This window comes from Oreochromis niloticus, linkage group LG14 (genome assembly GCF_001858045.2).
Source record: "Oreochromis niloticus isolate F11D_XX linkage group LG14, O_niloticus_UMD_NMBU, whole genome shotgun sequence".
In the NCBI taxonomy this organism is placed as follows: Eukaryota; Metazoa; Chordata; class Actinopteri; order Cichliformes; family Cichlidae; genus Oreochromis; species Oreochromis niloticus.
The window spans coordinates 19,807,217-19,828,106 of NC_031979.2; the positions used below are offsets into that span (position 1 = coordinate 19,807,217).

The 20,890-nt window shown below is 40.5% G+C and overlaps 1 protein-coding gene across 6 annotated transcripts in view; it reads right to left on the minus strand.

The window, feature by feature from the left end:
• Positions 1–455: 455 nt before the first annotated feature.
• Positions 456–20,890, minus strand: part of septin4b (septin 4b) — a 49,466-nt gene continuing 29,031 nt past the window's right edge. For 2 of the 6 annotated variants that reach the window (XM_005463725.4, XM_025898447.1), the window contains 10 exons: positions 9,059–9,155; positions 8,875–8,961; positions 8,666–8,789; positions 8,433–8,567; positions 6,825–6,942; positions 6,578–6,679; positions 5,251–5,347; positions 4,946–5,108; positions 4,526–4,625; positions 456–2,102 (listed from right to left, as the gene is read on the minus strand). In XM_005463725.4, coding sequence (XP_005463782.1) covers positions 2,034–2,102; positions 4,526–4,625; positions 4,946–5,108; positions 5,251–5,347; positions 6,578–6,679; positions 6,825–6,942; positions 8,433–8,567; positions 8,666–8,789; positions 8,875–8,961; positions 9,059–9,155 — 1,092 coding nt within the window. In that variant the 3' untranslated portion in view covers positions 456–2,033. Of the gene's footprint in view, positions 2,103–4,525; positions 4,626–4,945; positions 5,109–5,250; positions 5,348–6,577; positions 6,680–6,824; positions 6,943–8,432; positions 8,568–8,665; positions 8,790–8,874; positions 8,962–9,058; positions 9,156–9,504; positions 9,835–10,180; positions 10,184–10,671; positions 10,807–11,956; positions 12,020–18,526; positions 18,854–20,890 lie in introns of those variants that run through there. The other 4 variants (XM_025898445.1, XM_005463723.3, XM_025898446.1 and 1 more) reach the window with 4 other exon arrangements.

Genomic DNA, 20,890 nt, shown 5'->3' on the forward strand with positions numbered 1-20,890 from the left:
CGTCCGAATTCTGTAAGAATTCTGTTTTCTCAGAATTTTGGAAAAGAAACCCTCCTCCCTCCCCTAGTGGCCCTAATCCTTTTCCGTAAAAATGAGAGAAGTAACTCAAAAGTTTTAATTTTTTTAAAATGTAAAGCTAATAACCCAAAATTTTTATGAAACGTAAAATTTTGAGTTACATCTCAACATTCCTTTCAAGTTATTAATTAAAATTTTTAAGATAACCTGAAATTTTGCTTTAGCTCTTCCTGACGATTTGTTATTTATTCCCCCCCAGTGGTAAAACAAGCTTCCTCTGATTTAATATAACACTGTGTAATAATATATAATAATATATATTACTTCCTAAACTTATATCAGAAAATCACTATCAATCCACCCATTTTAGATGACACAAACAACCATTTAATCCCACTTCCATTTGCAACCATAAAAAACCCATTGTCTTATTCAACTTGAAATTATAGTCATATTTTATTACAATATTAGAATTTGTACACATTGCCCTCTCCATCCTCTTCCATTTATAAATTTATTACATAAATATAATCAAAAAATGCAAAATAACGAAGGCAAATTTAACATGAATTCAAAAACAAAAAGTGTTACCTGACTCTGCGATAGAAACTCGAGGAATGTATTTTTCATATATATATATTTTTTAAACAAAGGTCACACAAGTCAGAGTAGAGTCATCTAATCTAATTTAAAAAAAAAAAAAAAGAAGCTCTGCAACATTAAAAAAAATGTCAAGAGACTCATGTTCACTCATTGTTTTTGATCATTACTCATGGGTTGTAATGGTGTTGCAAAAATAAAAAAATTCACACTTTTAAAGACCAATCCAAAAAAAAAAAATATTGGGATTATTAAATTTATCATTGGTTGTAAGATAAATGTAAAGGTTAGTACTCATCCAACATAGGAGCTCCCTTTAAGTGAGAACAAAATTATAACAAACCTATATATATATATATATATATAAAATATAAAAAAAGCCTCTATTATCAACCCCAACAGCTGGTCAGTTTATGATCATCAAACAGATCTGCAATCTGAGTAATCTTCACAAAACTCATGCAAAAATAAAAACCACTGCATGGCCTTTAATGCAACCCTGCCCTTTGACGCTCATCTCATGCAAATCTAGGGTCTTGTGTTTTTCAACAACCTTTTGTGACTTTGCCACTTTCGGGAATTCTCCACATGGTTTTTAAAGACTTCTCTGCCAGGTTTAAAGATACATCGCATCTCGAATGTTGACAATGACGATCAGTGAGTTTGCTTGTGAGTTAACACTGGCCAACTCTGTGACGTCAGGCATCAGATGTGACAACTATAATTGTGAACATGCAGACACTGATCAAACCAAATGAACAAAAATCTAAACAACCCTTAAACCAAATTAACCAACAGGAACCTCCATCATCCACATAGTCGAGCAGTGTAACATTAAATACAGCATGTAAAAAACAAAAACAGTAGGAAAAAAAGGTGTAATATAGAAAATTATATTATTACAGTATATATATATGTATATGTGTGTGTGTGTGTGTGTGTGTGTGTGTGCCTGTTGACCTGTAAAGATTTTTAAAAAATAAACCAGAAAAAACACCCAGAAAAGTGTAAGCTTTGATGTAAACTTGTAAAAACAACCCTGTGATCATGTGGCTAAATAAAAAGCTCTGATATGTGAATTAACCCCCAACCTTTCATTCATTCAAGCGAACATCACGAGAGCTGTTTTAAACAGCAGACAGGGAGAGTTGGGTGTTTCTCAGCGGTGCTGCCGTAAATGTCAGAGATTCTGGAGAGGATAAAGGGAGTCGCTAAGCTGCAAACGTCTTACCACCTCCTCGCCGGGTCCTTGATCCACGTATAACATGCTGCTGATGAGGCTGAGAGGTGGCTTGGGATGTCAATATCCAAGAGTGGAATAAAGGTTTGTTTGGGGTGGAGTGGGGAGTTTTTCTTTTTTTATTAAATCCCAGTGAGAGCAACACATGTACACAGTGTGACTGGGTTCTTGTTTCTCAATAGCCGTCCTTCTGAGTGATCATATGATCCTGGATCCTCTGCAGCATCTCCTGCATCCGCCGCAGCTGGGAGAAGAGAGCAGAGAGAGGAGACGGGTGTTAGTGTGATACGTTTGAATGCGACGCATCCACTTTCATAGCAGTGTGAAGTCTAAGCGGGATTTCATAGAAGCTATTCATTTACGCACGGCTGCACAGGCAACAAATCAATAAACGCCTGGGAGATGGGCCTGTTCTCCCCAAACCACGTGACATGTGCTGAATGGCAGCAGGGAAACAAGGGCTCCCTCCATCTGCTGCTTCACTCTGGACTAGAGAGTATCTGTTATCACAGAAGCAGCACTTTAGGATATTAAAATCACTAATATCAGTCAGCTACTCAGTCACCTAATCATGTTGAGTGAGTTCCCCCCCCCCCCCCATCAGATTTGTTGGAAATAAGCAGGTAACACAGGTATTATACAGCTCCTGTTCACCTGGAGATGTTTGTCCAGCTGCTACTGTGTGTGGGTTGGCTATAACACCCGTGGGCAAAGATGTATATTGAGCTAATATGGTGTTACTGCATTGCTTCATGTTGAGCAGACAGAAAATGTAAAATAAACAAATGAGGGAAAAAATAAGACTCTTTATTTAATGAAATAAATAGATTTCGCACGGTCTGGTATTGCAGAGGGAAGGGGCTGGTATTGACATAGCTTATTCAACTCATTATGATTGCAGGACACATTAAAACCATATATAGCCGTCTATTCCTGAGACTCAAAACAGTCATTAACAGGGCAACAACAAACCCAAAATAAAAAGGAATCTATAAGGAAGGTTTCTTTTCACAACTGTTATATTTATAACTAAACTTTGCAAAAAAAAAGTAAGGAAATTTGTGTTTGGTTGATTATTTCTGTGTTGCAACGATGCTGCTTGGTAATAAATCTTACACTGAGGGAATGCCTGTTTATTCCCTGTTAAATGGTGCCACATTTGTAATGAAAATACATCTGTGGGTTGAGTAGCAGATTTAAGCATGTGGGTTATGTGCATTAAAAACATTCTCTGCCACAGAGATGATTAATTCTGCTACTGACTCTTGTTTTGAGCTTCTGACACCATGACTGCCCTTCACCATCAGGCCCCTTTGCACCAGTGTCTGCAACATGTGCGGTGGGACCTAAACATGTGGAGGACCGTTATGTCCAGATTGTTGCACTGAGAGGGTAACAGCATTTGCGAGGGTTGGCATCTCCCTCACAGGAAAAACAAGGTTTGTCATCATTGCAGGCAATGTCGATGCAGAGAGATTTCGAGATGAGATTCTGCAGCCAATGGCCATCTCTCTACAGTCTGGGACTGAACTCTATCCTCTAAGATGACAATCTCCCCACCCCCACAGAGAAGGGTTTATCAGAGACTACCTCCAGATTTTGGGAGTGGAGAGGATGAAATGGCCCGCCTGCCGTCCTGACCTCACCCCTGATCCCAAAAACCTGTAAGTGGCATGTTTGCGGGATCAGCTTGGGACATAATGACCAACATAACATTGGCTGATTTGGGACAAATGCTGATTGAAGAACAGGATGCCATCCCAGAGCAGTTTGTGACCAAACTGGAGACTAGCATGAGGAGGAGGTGCCAGGTCGTTGGGGTTGTATTAAACTATTAAATTACCAGTATGCCTTGTTTCTTCAGACTTAAATAATCTAATTTATTAAATTACACCAAACAAGAGTCAATATCAGAATAAGTTATTTGGCATTGGCAGGGAAGATTCCTCAAGTTTTGCATGGGCTCAACTCTGCTGTGTGACTGACAAATGCATAAGATATAAGAATACAAGATTTATTGCCTATTAGCATTGTTACAACAAAAAAAGTAATCAACCAAACACAAATTTCCCTACTTTTTATGCTACTTTACTTCCACTAAGCATCACAGTATTGCACAGTATGTAGCCCTTTAAATACCCACTAACACCAGGTTTTTTCTGTCAGTCTTAACACTTTCCCATCATTATCCTTCCCACCTTCTCTGACCTGCCATGCACAGATGTTATGAACTCAGGTGCAGGAACACATGTTACATTCAGCTTTTCTTTCTTTAATCCTGAGAAGGTCAATCCTGAAACTCAGGATGATGGCGTGGTTATAAACATCCTGGTGCTTTCAGTGAGTGTAAGTGGCAATCTCTTTTCCTAGTCACAGTTTAAAGCTCCAAAAGGCTACAGGTTTACTCTATAATTAAACCAGTTCCTGTTTATGAGACGGTTTTCTTGTGAGTTTCACAAAACGTGATCTGACTGCACTTAAAAAAAATGTTTTTGGGTAAACACATCATCTATGAGCTAAAGATACTCAGAGAGCTTCATCGCCTTTGTGATCTGAGTGCCTCTCTGGGCTGGGCTGAGGGTCTGAGTGCTCGTGGTGATCAAAATTGTGGGCAGAGTCATGCTCGTGGTCGTGATGCCACTCCAGTTCGTGGTCGGCGTGCCGTACCTCCTCATCTTTCTCTCTGATGAGCTTTTCCGTCTCGGACTCGGCCACTCCGGGCACCACTGGGATGGGGAAGTCTGTGCCGCTCTCCCGGGTTAACTTACTGCAGAGACACACGTTTTGGAAAAACACTTCAGTGAGTAAGTTCACAGAGTTTACTACAAAGTGAGAACACAGACCAATGTAAATAAGCCTGTGATGTCCAATCAGCTGCCGACAAACATTGTTAAGACATTACACCAGACACGTCAGAGCAAACCCATCAAATATGTGAAGGTTACACATTTTTTAATCAAAGTCTCCTTCTCAAAACAACAATATTCTAACATTGTTATAATTCATATCTTCATCTTGATTTTTCTTGTGCCATATTTCTTTCATCTCACTAAAACTTATTTCTCCCGTCCTTCAGCGTGAGCATACTTGCGGTTGCGCTCCTTGACGACCATGCGGGTCATGCTCTGGATGCACTGGGCTCTGTAGTTCTCGTAGTGAGTCTCTCGGGTCACGTCCTTGAGATCTTGCATGTGCGTGCGAACGAGCATGTTCCTCAGCTTCACGAAATCGCAGTGTGCTGGGTTTTCCACTGCAGACCACAGAGTGAGGATCAACTACACACTCAATACTTATACACGTTCACTGTTGTAATGGTACATCTATACAGAAAGCATTTTTGTATGTATGATTTTGAGCTCTTTGTTTAGGGGAACATGTGAGATCAAGGTTACCTTCTACAATACCCCAGGGGTACAGACGGCCTCGCACCCTCTTTCCTTTGGCCTCCACCACGGTGTTACTGCCAATTACTGCAAAGGGGATGCTTTCCTAAAGGGGTCAAGAAAAAGATCAGAATATTAAAAGCATGTCATGGTCATAAAGATCACATCTGGCAAAAAAAACAACAGACCAGTTATATCCCTTTCCTCTTCAATGTCTTCGTCCTTTCTTGTGTAAGACCTTTTTTTCCCCCTTTTTAAACCTGATCTTTACTTAATCCAACAGGAGGTAGAATTCCTCATTTTAAACCCCAAAGTTATTGATTTCATTGTAATCATACTGAAATGACCGTAGCATATGTAGTCGACTGGACCATGAACTTTATGAAGCTTTGCATTAACTTTGCCTAGAGCACTGTGAGTGCAAACATCTATAGGGTGTATACAAATATGATATCATTTATATTATATTATAGTGGCTGAGCAGCTGCTGATTATCGACTAAGTTATTGAAATAAGCCACTATGAAAGCGCTTTGTGGAGATAAGAAAACAAAGTTTGGTTAAGCGTCATCATGAGACTCTTTATGAAGCAAAACGTTAAATCTTCTCTATGTAGAATTCATCATTAATGTTTCAATTTATGTTTATATGTTTAAGATTTTCCTCATGTCACATACTAATATTGCTCAAAATGTGACATCTAACAAATTTGTTACATTATTGCAATTATTGCTGTTCCTGTAAATAAACTAGTATTTAGATCTTTATCATAGTGTTAGAATGAAACGCTGTGTTGACATGATAAATTGAATTACACGTAGTAATAAAATTATTAAAGACGTGTCACATGGTCAAACAAGCGCTGCAGGCCTGGCAAAACCAGCCTGTATGACACAGAAAATATATCCTATACTTACTAAAATTAAAATATATTAAATGTATCATAATTAAGAAGTAATTCTGATTTTCTTGATAGTTATTGTTTATTGAGCAAAGTAAAGACCAGTGTGTTGAGCAGGGGTTTTGCTAGTAGTGATAATTTTTGCTTTTATTTCCACCGACAGTGTGCTTAGCACCACCTTATAATACGGGAAGTGTAGAGGAAGCTGATTCTTCAACACTTAAATCCACCAGGTTCACCACCTATATAGTCTGTTCATTCATTTTAATGTCACTTCTTTAGATAAAAAAAATATATAAAATTTGTTTGCAGCACAATTTGTTGTGAATGACAATGATTTGTCTTGACCCTCAGCATTCTGCTTTCAGCTGAGTTTAGTGTACTAAACACAAAAACGTAGATGAAGAAAAGAAAGAAAGGAGATCACTCTGATCACCTTCAGCGCATGGTCTTGTTGCTTGAAATCTTCATCTTCATCAGAGTCGCAGTCGGGGAACTGGTATATCTTTATACCGTACTGCTCAATCTCCTCTCTGATCTGCAAAGACAAAAAAAGAAAAACTGTAGAAAAACATGTCTGATGTCAAAGTGTGAATAACGCTCTCTGTGAGGATACAAGTAAAAAAACACTCTGCGGCGTATTCACAGATTGATTCGTGGGATGAAACATGCAGTTGCCTTGCCTTAATTTTCTTTTTCTTCACTTCACCAGGGGTGAGTGTGTCTGCTTTGGCCAAGACTGGGACAATGTTGACCTTCTCATGGAGAGCCTTCATAAATTCCACATCCAGAGGTCGGAGGCTGGAAGAGATGAGGCAAAACATACCAAGAAAGGATAATGAGACACTTATTATTTATCAGTATTTTTTTTTAGATAGGATAGTGTAGAGTAGACAAGAGAGTGGGCATTTTCGAAAAAGGTCAGTCACCTGAACGCAGGCCACTGCAATAAGGACTACAGCTTTCAGCACATGAGGAACACAAACTTTATTTTAGGGGTTCTGAGTTTTTATGGCCGGGTCGGTGTTTGTAGGTTGGTGTTTCTTCTGAGAATGATGGTTTGTGCACGTTTATCGTTGACCATTAGTGAGGTTGGAGTTACATTCCTGGGCAAAAAGTTATCAATCAGTGTCAGGAAGGTTTAGTCTGCTAATGATGACTAATTGAAGAAAAATACTTCCCGAGTTACATTCTGGGCTGCCCTATCATGGTTTAACATAAACTGTGGCTGAATGAAATATACAAGCCATGCGCTTTTTCCATGTTGCCTTCACAGGCCACAGAAAACTTCAAAAAGGGCCACCACTGATGATTTACTGTTAGACAAGTTTAAACTGGGGTTTGATAATCATTAACTGTTAGATAATTTTTTGCCTATAAACTCCTTTTAGATTTGAAAGCGTTTCATAAATGCTGATGAACTGTTGGCAATCAAAATCAGGCAACAACACATGTACCCGGCAACCCACATCTAGATTTCTCCACTAAGCTTTCCTGCATCACTGTGAAACAGTGAAGTCTTATCTGTAGTTCAAAATTAAAGGAAGTAGGGGTGCTAGGTTATCTCAGAGATTTAGCATGTGACCACATGCCGTACAGCAAAAATGCATCAGTCTGGGTTGGAGTCCTTCCCCTCCTCTCTCTCCTTTTTCCCCCATCTAATGCTGTACTGTCAAATGATGGCAAAAATGTACAACCCCCCGCCCAAAAAACTTGAAGCATAACATGATGTCTCTGGCTGCATGGCACACTGACTGACCAATCAGTGGCAGCAGACATTTGCTCACCAACAGAGGGAGCTGTTTCTCCATGGCTGTCACGTTGAAAATGCTCCGCAGCATTACTTTAATTTTATGGTATTCTGGCTCCTTGATGAATACAGATCTGGATGTGCACAAATGTGCTGAGAGGTACCACAACAGCACACAGCACAAACAATTGATTAGTGTGAAATCACTGCATCAGATGTAAAGTTATCCGAGGGCAGCTGAGAGCTGCTTTATCTCTGGGAAAGATGATGGGCATCAACAATTTAAGGGGCTGAACACACTGTGAGTAAACACCGATCCACTAGATATGTGTGGAAGATATCACGTGTGCGCTAAGGACGATGGCTGAGATAAACATGTGATCAGAGATCATGAGGAAAAGTGCAGCTAATGGTCCCATTATCATTTCTGAACATTGCACGTGATAATGTGCTGCAGCAGAAACAACTTAATCTTCCATATTTTTAGAAGTAATAATAAAGAGAGGATGAGCAGGCTAAGTTAGCTGCAGCTTTGTCATACCCGTGACCGAAGGGTGAGATGAAATAGAGGCAGCAGTGTACGCGGTTGTCCTGGATGTTCTTGCGATTGAGGCCACTCTCATCCCTGAAGTACTGCTCGAACTGCTGGTCGATGTAGTCAGCCACTGACTTCCAGCTAAAGCAGAAACACACAGGGGCGTTCAGTCTCTGAGGCAAAGTGTAACAGCTGACCGTGTAACTCAGGGTTTTCTGATGCGTTAAAGATGTCTGTACCATTCAGTGTTGTTCACAGCGTCCCCAAACCCAGGGGTATCCACAATGGTGAGTTTCAATTTGACACCTTTCTCCTCTATATCCACCGTGTGTTTGGTGATTTCTACCGTTTGTGTGATTCTCTCTGGGATTAAAAAAACAGAAGTAAACAGCCCTCAGTGATTACATAATGTAGTACAGCAAATTTTAAAACAAATAATCACACGCACCTTCTGCATTGAGCAGCTTCCTATCTTTGTACAGATCTGTGAGAAACAGACTGTTGACCAGGGTGGACTTTCCCAGGCCAGATTCACCTTCAAACAAAGAACAACAAAGAAGAAAAGACAGTCTTTTTTAAAACAAACATGGTCTTAAGATCAAATAGCAGCTAATGCTCAAATGAGGATTTACCTGCTACCATGAGCGTGAAGTCAAATCCTTTCTTGACAGACTTGCGGTGCACCTGGTTTGGCAGCGTTGCGAAACCCACGTACTCCTTGTCCTGGTCCTACAAATGCACAAAAAGATAAAAATGCAATAAGGAAACAGAGGCTACGTACATCATGGTTTCTTTGTTCAAACCTGATATTGGCTTTTTGAAATATTTTGGCATTGTTGTCCCATTTGCAGTATTTCGACGGCAATAACAGCAACAGCACAAAACCAAAAATAAACCAAACAAAACAACAACAAAAAGAACCTCCCAAAAAAGCAATATGCCAGATTTGAAACCATGGAAAATACCAGTGTATTAATTTTAGACTGTAAAACATGGTATGAAGTGTATCAGCATGTTATAGCACACGGGCTGTGCTGACCCCTCTTTGGGGCTTCCTGACCGTGGCGCCTTGTATTACCTCGTTACTGTCGTATGGGTCAAATCGAACCCAGGGGCTCTTTGGCCTAGAGGGACTGACGGGGGACGGCAAGTCAAACTCCACGCTTCGGCTTTGTGGCAAACCGGAGTCTGAACCTGAATCTGACTGTGCCCTGCCAGCCACGGGGGGCCGCAAATACGATGGGGTGTGGGGGCGGTCATTGCCCTCAGCCTGCCTGTCCGCATCATGAGGCTCGGGGTCATGATGGGGGTGGTGATGGTGCTTGTGATGGTGGTGACCGTGCCCACCATGATGCTGAGGGTCCTGCATAATGTTTTCCACTTCTGAGTCATCTGAATGGCTTGAGGGCTGGAGAGAAGCGAAGGTCGTGGGGGGCGGGAGGGATGACGAGGCAAACGGGGGAAAAAAAAAAATACAGTGGAGGGAAAAGAGGAACGGTAAAGCACCAATGTAGAGGGGGAGGTATGGAGATCCAGAGGGTAGAAAGTTTTAGAAAATCAACTTAAAATTTTATGGTGAGAAATTTAAGACACAGCAAGAAAGATATCTTTGATATCTGACAACTCAAAACTGTTAGTACACCCAGCTTAAGACCAGTGGGTAACACATGACATTTCTAAATTAATGTGGATGGGCCTTTAACTATTCATTGGAAACAGGATACATGTTAGGGACTTTACAGCTGGTGCATCACCTTCTATAATAAATGAAGAGAAGTCATGTTAGAGCTGAACACTGCAGCAGAGTCGTTTTATGAAACTAACAATGAATGAGCTCCAATACTGTGTTTATATTTACTCTCCTTTAAGAGTGATCGGTAATATTAAATACAAGGACTGTTTTGGACATCAGGTATTTTACTCTTCATTAAAAATGCAAACTTTAAAAGTGTAAATTTCCTGTAAGAGGACACGCAGTTATAGACTCTAGTTACAGTTACTAAAGTCTCCCTGATAGATAAATAATAGAGTGGAATTCAGCAAGCAACACCGCCACTCAAATTCAGCTGTAGACACACTGTGACACAGTTTTAACTTTAAATTTAGACCCTAAAGAGATAAATTCATTCAAAATCCTTTGGTTAAACGCATAGAAACTACAGACTTTGATGACAGAAATCAGATGAAGATGGGCAGTAACAGAAAAAAATATATATACTTGGGGGGGGGGGCTCCTCACAGATACCTGTTCATGGTGATCATGATCATGGTGCCTGCTCTGATTAGGGGAAGCTGGGCAGGAGTCTTGTTCATCTGATGAAGAGGAATGCTCATGGTCACTGTCCTCCATTGCAACTGGGGCTAAAGCGCACTCTGTGATCTTCAATCCGAAGGGCGCATGCGTGTGGTGAGGTTAATGGGGGAAAAGAACAAGAGGGACGTTGAAGAAGAGGATGGAGAAGGGCCAACAAAGGACCCCGCAGATCCACGCATGAACCACAAGGAGGACATGAGGAGTACAGGTAAGATGGATAAAGACGAGGAGGAAGACGGCAAAAAAATTTAAAAAAGCTAATGAATAAAAGAACATACCATTTACAGCAGAAATGGTATGATTACAAAGATGAGATGTATGTAATAATATAACAAGGGATTGCATATTAGATATATGCTATAAATAATTATGTATCTGTATACATTTGATTGCAAAATCAAAACAGATATATAGGATGAGCTAAACAGGGGCAGGAATTAATAAGCATTTGCTTCCTCATTATTTTTTTCAAACAGGAAATGGTCAATATTTTCTCACATGATGTCTTTCTTTGATATCATGTTCATTCATTTTTTTTTTTAATATATGTTAACTCTCGTTATGTGTTTCGAAATAAAGATTTGATACAGATTCAGGCTTTGTTTACTCCTCTTGATCTGGTGCCATTTTCCTATTCATGCTCCCAGCTACAGTTACTATTGCAAAAGCTAACTACAAGTTTGACAGAAAGTAACTTCTGTGCCAATTTCTTTCCAGTTTAATTTTGATAAAAAAAAGCTTAGCATGTAATCTTTTTGCTGTTTCCACATGGTTAGGTGCTGCACCTGTGACCTACAGCTCTAATTTGATTGGGATTTAGAGCTTAAGGGCAGAGGAAACAGTGATAGTTTCACTGATTGGGAAATCGGTGACCTGCTTTCCTGATGCACAACCAAAGCCCTAAGATCAATGTCCAGCATGGTGGGTCTGTGTCCTACATAAAATAAAGTGTCAATCATCAACATTTTGCTTTGGACTACAAATCCACAGAAGTGCATCAAACAGACTCCCACTACTTTTTTTTTTTTTTTTGCTTGAATATGAAAAAAAATCTTCAAAGCATCTTTTAGATGTATCATCTGGAATATCACACTAAAACAACTCAAGTGACTACAGGAATAAAAATCAAAGAGCAAACTAATTATCAAACATATTCTCAGTAAAGTGGATAAAAGCACATTCACCCGTTCTCACCTCCTTTCTTTCGATGCCTCACCTGTGTCTAAAACCCTCTTCCTTTTACTTCTTTGTAAACTGCTCCTCGTACAAAGTCCAGCAGGAATCGGAAAGCAAAGAGCAGCGGCTCCAGCATTTATACAACTCCACACTAAAGGACACAGCGCCCTTCAGCTCCATTGAGCTGGTCGGCACCCCGGGCAGCTGATCAGTGGCATTGATGAGGTGCACGTCAGCGCTCACAGGCCACACCAACCCAGACATAGACTACATCCATCAAATCTACTTAACTTTGGGGCTGCACAGCTCCATGTCATGCACAATTATACACAAACTGTGAGTTTGACACCTTCTGCTGTTTCACCGTTTTGTCTGACAATTCACACTGACACCAACAAACAGCCTAATCTGATGAGTTGAACCTGATAACAAGGCAAAAACATAAGGAAACACTGATGGCAGCATTAGAGCATAAAACATCATGCTGCTTTGTCACTGTGTTGTACAGTGTGTGGACTGATGTTAGAACATGAAGACAAATACTGTGCATATTTTGCAGGGCCCATTCTTAACCCTTGCCACTCACAGCTAATGTCTGTACTCCATAACCCTACAATGACAGTTCCTGTGACAATAACATATGTCAAGAGCAGAAGTATCCTCACAAAAGACTTAGAAACTGCTCAGGGTTTGCAGTGTGACATCAAATTCAATTCTAATAATGATCTGTTCAGCCAGAGGGGATCTAAGGCTAAATTTCCTCTCATTCTGTTTGGGAGCTCGAGTACTAAAGGAGGTGACTAAAGTCAGATATTTAGGTTACATCATCAGGAACAATCACTGTGATGATAATTAGAGCCTGACTGCTACTGATACCAAAACCAATCTCCACATTTGGTGATTTAAAAACAGGATAAACTCGTATACTGATGTGCAATGCTGATATACTACCCCAAATGTGTATATTGTACAGCTGGTGTTAAAATCGGTCCTAGTGGTGTATTTAGACTAAAACTAAAATGAAAAAGAATAATGACTTTAACTAAAAGCCCTACAAGTCTCTGTCTAGAGAAAAGGCTACTTAGAGGTAGGACTGTAGAACTATACGACATCCACAGCCACAGATATACTCTGTACATATTCAAAGAGACATCAGGGCCTCAAATGCTCTTCTTTCTTTCACTTAAAAATTTCAGAATGCAGAAAATGACTGACTTAAAGGACAGCTTGGAATAAAGAGTATCACAAAGGTAACCACCAAATGTTTCCACCAGGTCACACGAGGTGAAGCCGAGCTGCTTACTGCCTCATTATAAACATAACTGCCGGCTATGCTGATGAATTCAGTAATTAAGCTAACAAATGAATTAATTATAAACTATTTATCTGCCAAGGCACTTGTCTTCACGTACCACATTAAGCATTTAGGAGAACTCCTCATTTATAAGCAAATTTATGCAGCAACTTGCTCCCAGTTTCAAACTCTGCAGTTTGCATCGTCTTTACAGGAGACATCATCGTGTCTGGGAATCACACAGTTATTGTACACATTTCCTATTCCTTTTCTGTTGTATGCACATATTTCAGAAACTTACATGTTACCTTTTTGTGTAGTGTGTCTGTGTCTTCATTCCTTTCTACTTTTGTAGCATTCCTGAAGTTGACCCCAACTTCAGACTTTGGTTACAGATTTCTTCTCTAAGCCAAAAATACTCTCAGTTTACTCCATCTTTAAAAGCAGCCGAGATAGCAGGCATTACTGAATGCAGGTAGGGGATTCGTCTTCCTCTAAGCACTAAAGCAGCTTTGTACAGCAAACTGATGAGGTTCAAACAGGTTCAAATTCTTTCTCTCACACCAAAGCAGCCATCAGGCCATTGCTCTGCTGTGTTCTCGGCCCTGATATTTAAGAATTTAGAGCTGAAAAGGTCTTAAGAAAGGAATGCCACAGGAAATTGTGTTTTTTTCATTTTTTAATATACCTAAGGAAACATTAATTTTCTCTTTTAGTCAGCTGAAAGAAAAAACAGCAGATTAACACAGCTCAGACTATAAGTCAAGAACAATTACAACTATTCTGTGTTCCTAGTATGCATAAAGTAGGAAAAGGGATACTGGGGAATTATTAAAGCAGAGTTCAACATAGGCGAGACATTTAGGCTGATTTTACTGCAGTTCCATTTTCCACATGCAAACATTTCCACTAACTTTAAAAAACCATTCAAGTATCTCCTGACACATTGATCTTGGGCTTAAATGTATTCCCACTAAAATGCACTTCAGCGTAACTTGCTCAGCGCCATCTTTCCAATTCAGTCCAGGTGGAAAGCAAAACCCCTAAACCTGCACTTTAATGGTTACTGTGAACAGGCTGAACAATTCAAATATGAGCAAATGTTCTGAGATCAGCAAAAGCTCCTTTTAACAAGACTTAACATCATATATTTCTTAAAGCTGGCTTCTCCAAGCCAAAAGAAAGTCAATTTCCAGCCCCGAGCCAATAGAAAATGAAAGTCAGGCTATTGTGTGTCATGCAGATAAATCAATATGCTAATGAAACACATGATTGACTAGGTATAGAAAGATTAGTGCTGCTCTGATGAGCAATACAAACACAGAAAACCCATACAACTTACACAGCTCTAGATTTAAAGTTTAGAAAGAGACCCCAACAAAAGTTAAAAAAAAAAAAAAAAAAGTCCCCAATCTTGTGTAAGATTTACAGAAGTGTCCCCCTAATCCCGATTTCTCCAATATTAAATGATGACGTGAAAACAATCTTCTTTAACTAGAATGAAACCTGATGGGCTTTGACATCTATGTCACATTTTTCCATTTTAGTACCACACAGTCTCCCACTGGAATGACTCTCCACTGAGACCTGAACCAATTATAATTTCCATAACTGGCTCAGGGTTAGTTCATCGAGAAAATAAGCAACCAATCGCTAGAGAATCCACGCAGAGTTTGACGAGAGACAAAACAGAATAGATAAACTGCCAACTGGGTGAAACCATGGTGTAGCTGGTTCTGATCCAAAGTGGTACCATGAGGATCGGAAGCACAAAACCCCAGCTGGAAATCAGGAACACCAAGGCCCAAGAAGTAGTGCCAAACAGGCCTTCATAACACAACAGTCCATATGGCTTTTGAGACTTCCTCACATTATTCAAAAATGCTTTAAAGACTTCCTCACATTACTCAAAAACATTAATCTACATTTTCTACATAGCAAAACAAAGGAGGGAGGGAAAATTAATCACTGGTATGTGGACACAAACATTTTGCCTCTGGAACGGACATATTTTACTTTGTCAACAGCTGCGTCTTTGTCACTTCCTGCAACACTGATAAAAATGCACTTATGATGTTCGCCTGAAACGCCCTGTTTGCCGTGTGAAATTAGTAAGAAGTGGGGTTAAAGTAACAATTTCAGCTCTTTGTTGCATATACAGTCCACAAAGATGGATTCAATAATTTTAATGATATTTAATAAGCAGTCTAAGAGGCAAGTGGTAGGTTTCTGCACAGCTACTGAGATGAATAGTACTAGCCTTTGATGTTTTTTCCAGTCCTTTATCAAGACCGCTGTTGGAAAAACAACCTCTTGAGTATGTGTGGCATTTATTACGATGGGAGTAAAATCTTTATGCTAAACGGTGCAGTCCCTGAGAAACAATTGGAGGACATGAAACCTAGCCAAACACAAACAAGTTGTGCGGCTGACTGTGCTGCTTTGTTACTTTTGGATCAGGATGGTGGGTTTGGCTGGCACAGCACTGATGGACGGTGATATGTTGCATTAAATGCTGCTCTCAGGGGAAAAGCCCTCTTCAAATGTACGATATGGGAAATGCAATCAGAAGCTGCCAAAAGTCATAAAGAAGCCGTGCAGCACGTTGTTGTTCACCGTCCGTGATGAAAGCACATTTCAGCTCGGTAGGAAATGCAGTTGACAGAGTCGTATATAATCCAGCTACAATAATTACTGCACTATTATTCACTTCATGCTAAATCATTTTTGCTTGACATGAGGTGCCATGGTTGGCACGAATTCTCTCTCTACTGTATGCTGGTAGACAGAGCATTATTATTATTATTTCATACACACTGTGTTGATATTATGCTCCTCCTAGATTTTAGTGTTTCCACAATTCAATACAAGACACTATTTATATAGCACCAACTCACAACAAAAGTCACCTCAAGGTGCTTTTACGCTGTCAGATGAGAGAAAAAACCCAACAATAAGACAATCCACTTTGAGCAACCACTTGACAACAGTGGGGAGGAAGAACTCCCTTTTAACAGGAAAAAAAACCTCTATGAGAACCAGATTCTGGGAGGGGTAGCCATCTATTCTGATGAGTTGGGGTGGAGAAAAAGAGTAGACAGAAAAGGAAAGCATAGAGAGCTATTGCAGACAAACAGAAACTATGTTAGAGAGTAGAAAAAATTTATGACAAACAGCAGTAAAACAAGAGAGTGGAGTGGGTCGCCTACCAATTGGAATCAGTAGATTGCCTCCCCAGCTACTCCCATGTGAAAGTATCCTTGAGTAGTGCGAGTTCGAATGTTAGATACAGCACATGCATGAATGCTTGTGTGATTGGGCTCATTTGCCCAATCACACGCTTATAGTAAAGAGTTCTTGGAGTTCAGCTGCAGCAGAAAAGCTGAACATAAGTACCACGACATTTCACATGTTAGAGTGGAGAAGAAGTGCTCACTGCCATCATGGGAAGTTCCATCAGCTGCCTAGGCCTTAATAGTTGTCATCACAAGAAGTGATCCACTAGTCGCACATTGCTTTGTCACGGACACCTCAGTTACCTAGGTGAGCCTGTGTGGTTTCCCTTCCTCTTACTGGTAGTTGCTTCAATTTATAGCCCTAGAGTTGCAAGTGGTGATTTCACCCATCATCGCTTCAATGTCACTGACTTTCTACAGGGGTGTCTAAAAGGGGAGTGATTCAATTGTCACTTTTCAGCTGACAGTTTATCAGTAGTGGACGTTCCAGCGTCAGGTTAGCTAGGTAACCCTGGGTATTTACTACCCAGTAATATCAATCACCAGTATTGTTCTTTTTTACTATCAGTTGTTTCAATCGCTCGCCTAGAGCTTCCTGTGTGAATGCCCCTTTGAGAGCTATGGGATATCTCTGGATTATCTGATACAACCCTAACCATTAGTGTTATCAAAAAGGAACGTTTAAAGTCTAACCTTAAAAATAGAGAGAGTGTCTGTCTCCAAAAGCCAAACTGGGAGAGAGAGTTGAAGGCTGTGTCTCCCAGTCTACTTTTAGAAACTCTAGGAACAACAAATAAGCCTGCAGTGTGAAAGTGAAGTGCTCTACTGGGACAATATGATAGTTTGTGACATCCGAAAGATCTCACAGAGCCTGATCATTCAGGACTATCCCTGTGAGATGAAGGATTTATATTCAGTGAAAAGCAGCCAGTACGAGAAAACTATTACCTCTATTTTGGATGAGCTGAAGGCTTTTCAGGGAGCTTTTAGCTGTTCATTAGGTAATAATGAATTAAAATACTCCCGCCTAGAAGTAACAAACTTGTGGACTAGCTTTTCAGCATCACTCAGGAGACAGGATGTTTATAGTTTTGGCAGTATTGTGCAGATAAAAGGAGGCAGTCATAGACATTTGTTTAAGGTGCCGGTTGAAGGAGATATCCTCGTCAAAGAACGACTCCAAGAAAAATTAGATGTCATGAATATAAAAGCTGCATTTATACTAATAAAGCATGATTACAAATGCTTTCACAGCATTAACAACACTGTGTGTATTCCTCTTTACAATCTTAATGATGTGGAATAGAGAGGCTGAATCCCAGTAAGGTTTCCCCTTGTGATGAGGCCAGTAGCAGGTGGTGAAGGGAGCCATGTGTGTGCCGTGTGAATGCTGTGGTTGTTTGGATAGTTATAGCGGCGCTCTGTGTGAAGCTGGCTCAGTTCAGAGAGAGAGAGAGAGACAGAAATAGTCCAACTCACCACACTCTCCCACAGCTATAGAGCTCATACAAATGTTCACATGACCACAAATATTCACTGCTACACAAAAAAAAATCTGTTTTTTTTTTGTTTTTTTTTATCATTTCCTACTCCAAGTCAAAAGAATACAAAAAGATAGCAGCACCCTAATCAGGTGTTTCCTCTTCCTCAAATGTATTTCTGTCAGAGTAAAGCATCAGGAAACGACGTCTTCCTCCATCTGAGACTCGCTTACAAACATGCTCAGTGCATTAATCCATCACATCTGATCAATGCATGTGTCAATCAGGGTTAGTGTTTTAACTTGTTAGAGATGGGCAGCAAGGAAAAGCAAAAACCAAACAGATACTCCCAGCAGCTTAGCATAAAACCATCATTAGCTGAGAAAAAGAACAAGCCTGGTCACATGCATTCATGTGAACAGTCCAGCTCCCACATGGTTTCATGAGGATAATCTGAATGCAGCCAAATTCAAACACATGTACAGGGAGAACCTGCAACCACATGTAGGAAACTCAAAAGAAAAAACAAAACACCAAGACTGAGTCACAAGCACCCGCTAAGTGCAGGGTCAGCAAGAAGGAAAGCAGCAAACACATACCTCTCCATCACTGTTTGCTTCTGAATTTGCTGCCATATTATATCTTCAGTACCAGTGGTATTCCTTGAGGCTCACAGCTGAAATTGCACAGAAACCAGTGAAGAGATGTCACTTAGTTTCTGGGCCCCCACTCGCGTTACATAAGTGCATCAACTTTCTCTCCAATCAGATGGCATTCAAAGTCCCTCCTGCACATCTCCAACATCTTTATCAAACAGGTAAACCTTCGATCTCTGCCTTCTCTGCATCTGGAGCTTTCTCCAGAGCTCCACCTAGCTCTCCCCTTTCTGACCAATCTGCAGCTGTTATGCAGATGAGCAGCAGCAATGGAGCTTGTGTGTGTGCGCACCTCTGTCCTGCCTTGAGAAGAAGCACTTGTTCTGCAGGGAGACCACAGACACTGGCCCTGCAAGCCTTGCAACAAGCAACTCATGCCCTCATTCCTAAAGCCACAACACGCGTGAGGTTAACACATAACACACACACACGAAATATCTGTCGCCAACAGAAAACACATGTGAGAAATAATTCTGTGAATAATTCAAACTATCACCGGGAGAATCTGGTTTTGCAAGAACTTGGGATGAAGCATCAGAAGATAACAGCACTGTGTAGTTAAATTCTTACAATGGCCTTTACATCCAGTCCAGACCTCCCAGCTGGCAGTACCAGGACCAGAGCGGCACGAGGAGAAAGAGAGAGTGTGTCCATGAGGGGGAGGAGAGGTAGTGTGTGGCCTACATGCTACAAATAATCTTTTTTATCTAATACACACTTAGTCTCCCCCCCCCACACACACACACACACACACACACACTTACTTAAGTGGACCACAGCTCAAAGCTTTTCCATTAATCTCAGAGATTCACTGTGTTTTGCACAGTCTTACAATACTCACTTATTCTTAAAGGATTTTGGGATTACCAAGTTGGGTTTTGAACAAGGGTGAATGAACTCATAAGTGTTCTGTGGGTTTTTTAATTTAAACCATCGAGCTAAAAACCAGTGGGGAAAAAAGCACAATATGATGGTGATTCTGTGATCTAACAGCATGTGACAGTAACGAAACATAACCGGGAACAAAAAAAAAAAAAAAAAGAAAAATATAAAAGCTCAGCTTGCGTCTGGACTGAGATCTAATCTTCAGCTTTTTAGGGGAGAACAAAAACAGGAGCAGAATTCAGCTGAGAGTCCATTTTCTGCCTATGGGAGGAAGAGCTAAACGTAACACGATCCCAATCTTAATAGCTTTCGATGCAAGTGTGCCAACTTATACAGCCGTAATAACTACCATAAGCACAAGCAACGCAAATAGAATCAGGTCAACAGACGTGCCAGTCTAAGAAACCACACAGTAGGCAAATCTCACTTAAACATCCATTAAATGTGACACATGCTCAGGACTGGCCTGGATGAGAAACACAGGCTTATAGACAGGAGATATTACTTCCTGTAAGGAAAGATAGTGTCTGGGGAGACGACTGCTGGCTTGCTTTAATCCTCTCTGGCTGCATCACATCATGAGGGTGATTATCGTGGACTGTCTGAAAGGGCTGACTGTGCCCAAGGGACCGACAGCTTTAGATATAGTGCAAACACATGCACATGCACGTACCTGTATGATGGACTACACACACACACACACACACACACACACACACACACACACACATGCTCGAGTCAAACAGCACAGTCTACAGTGCTGTGATGACCACACTGCCCCTCATAATTAAAATGTCTCCCTGTACATGTTAACACTGCAGGGTTGTTGGCTCGGGGCCAGCAGGGCCAGCAGGGCTGGAATGAGTTTCTTGATGAAACTATTTGGTCCAGTAAGCTACACCATATTTTATTATCTCAAAATGTCAAAGACAGAGCCAATGCATCAGTCTGCTCAACAAATTATCATCTCTATGACTTTGTGTTGCATGTATGTGCTGAATTTCTCTCACACAGAGGATGCAGTGTGGGACGGTGGAGGGAGGGCAGTGCCACCTGCTGCTCATGACTGGAAATGGCTTGATAGGAGTTAATGGGTGTCACGGATGGTACTGTAAGTGTAGTATGTACATGGATCATGGGGCTTTTCCACAGCAGAAATTGTGACTTTCAAAAGCAGGGAAGGCACGGAGGTTAAAAAGGTCTATTCAAAGTACCAGAGGCATTAAAATAAAGTAGATTAACCAAATAAAGCCAGCTGTGAGGCATGGAAAGAGTTTTTTTTTGTTTTTAATAGAAAATATAAGGAAATAAAAACAAAAAAACTTAAAAACAGGCACGTCAAAAATCATTCGTGTTTACTGTAATATCAAAATGAGCAGTCTTTCAGCAGGTCATCTCATGGCCAAACGTCAGAAAGTCCCG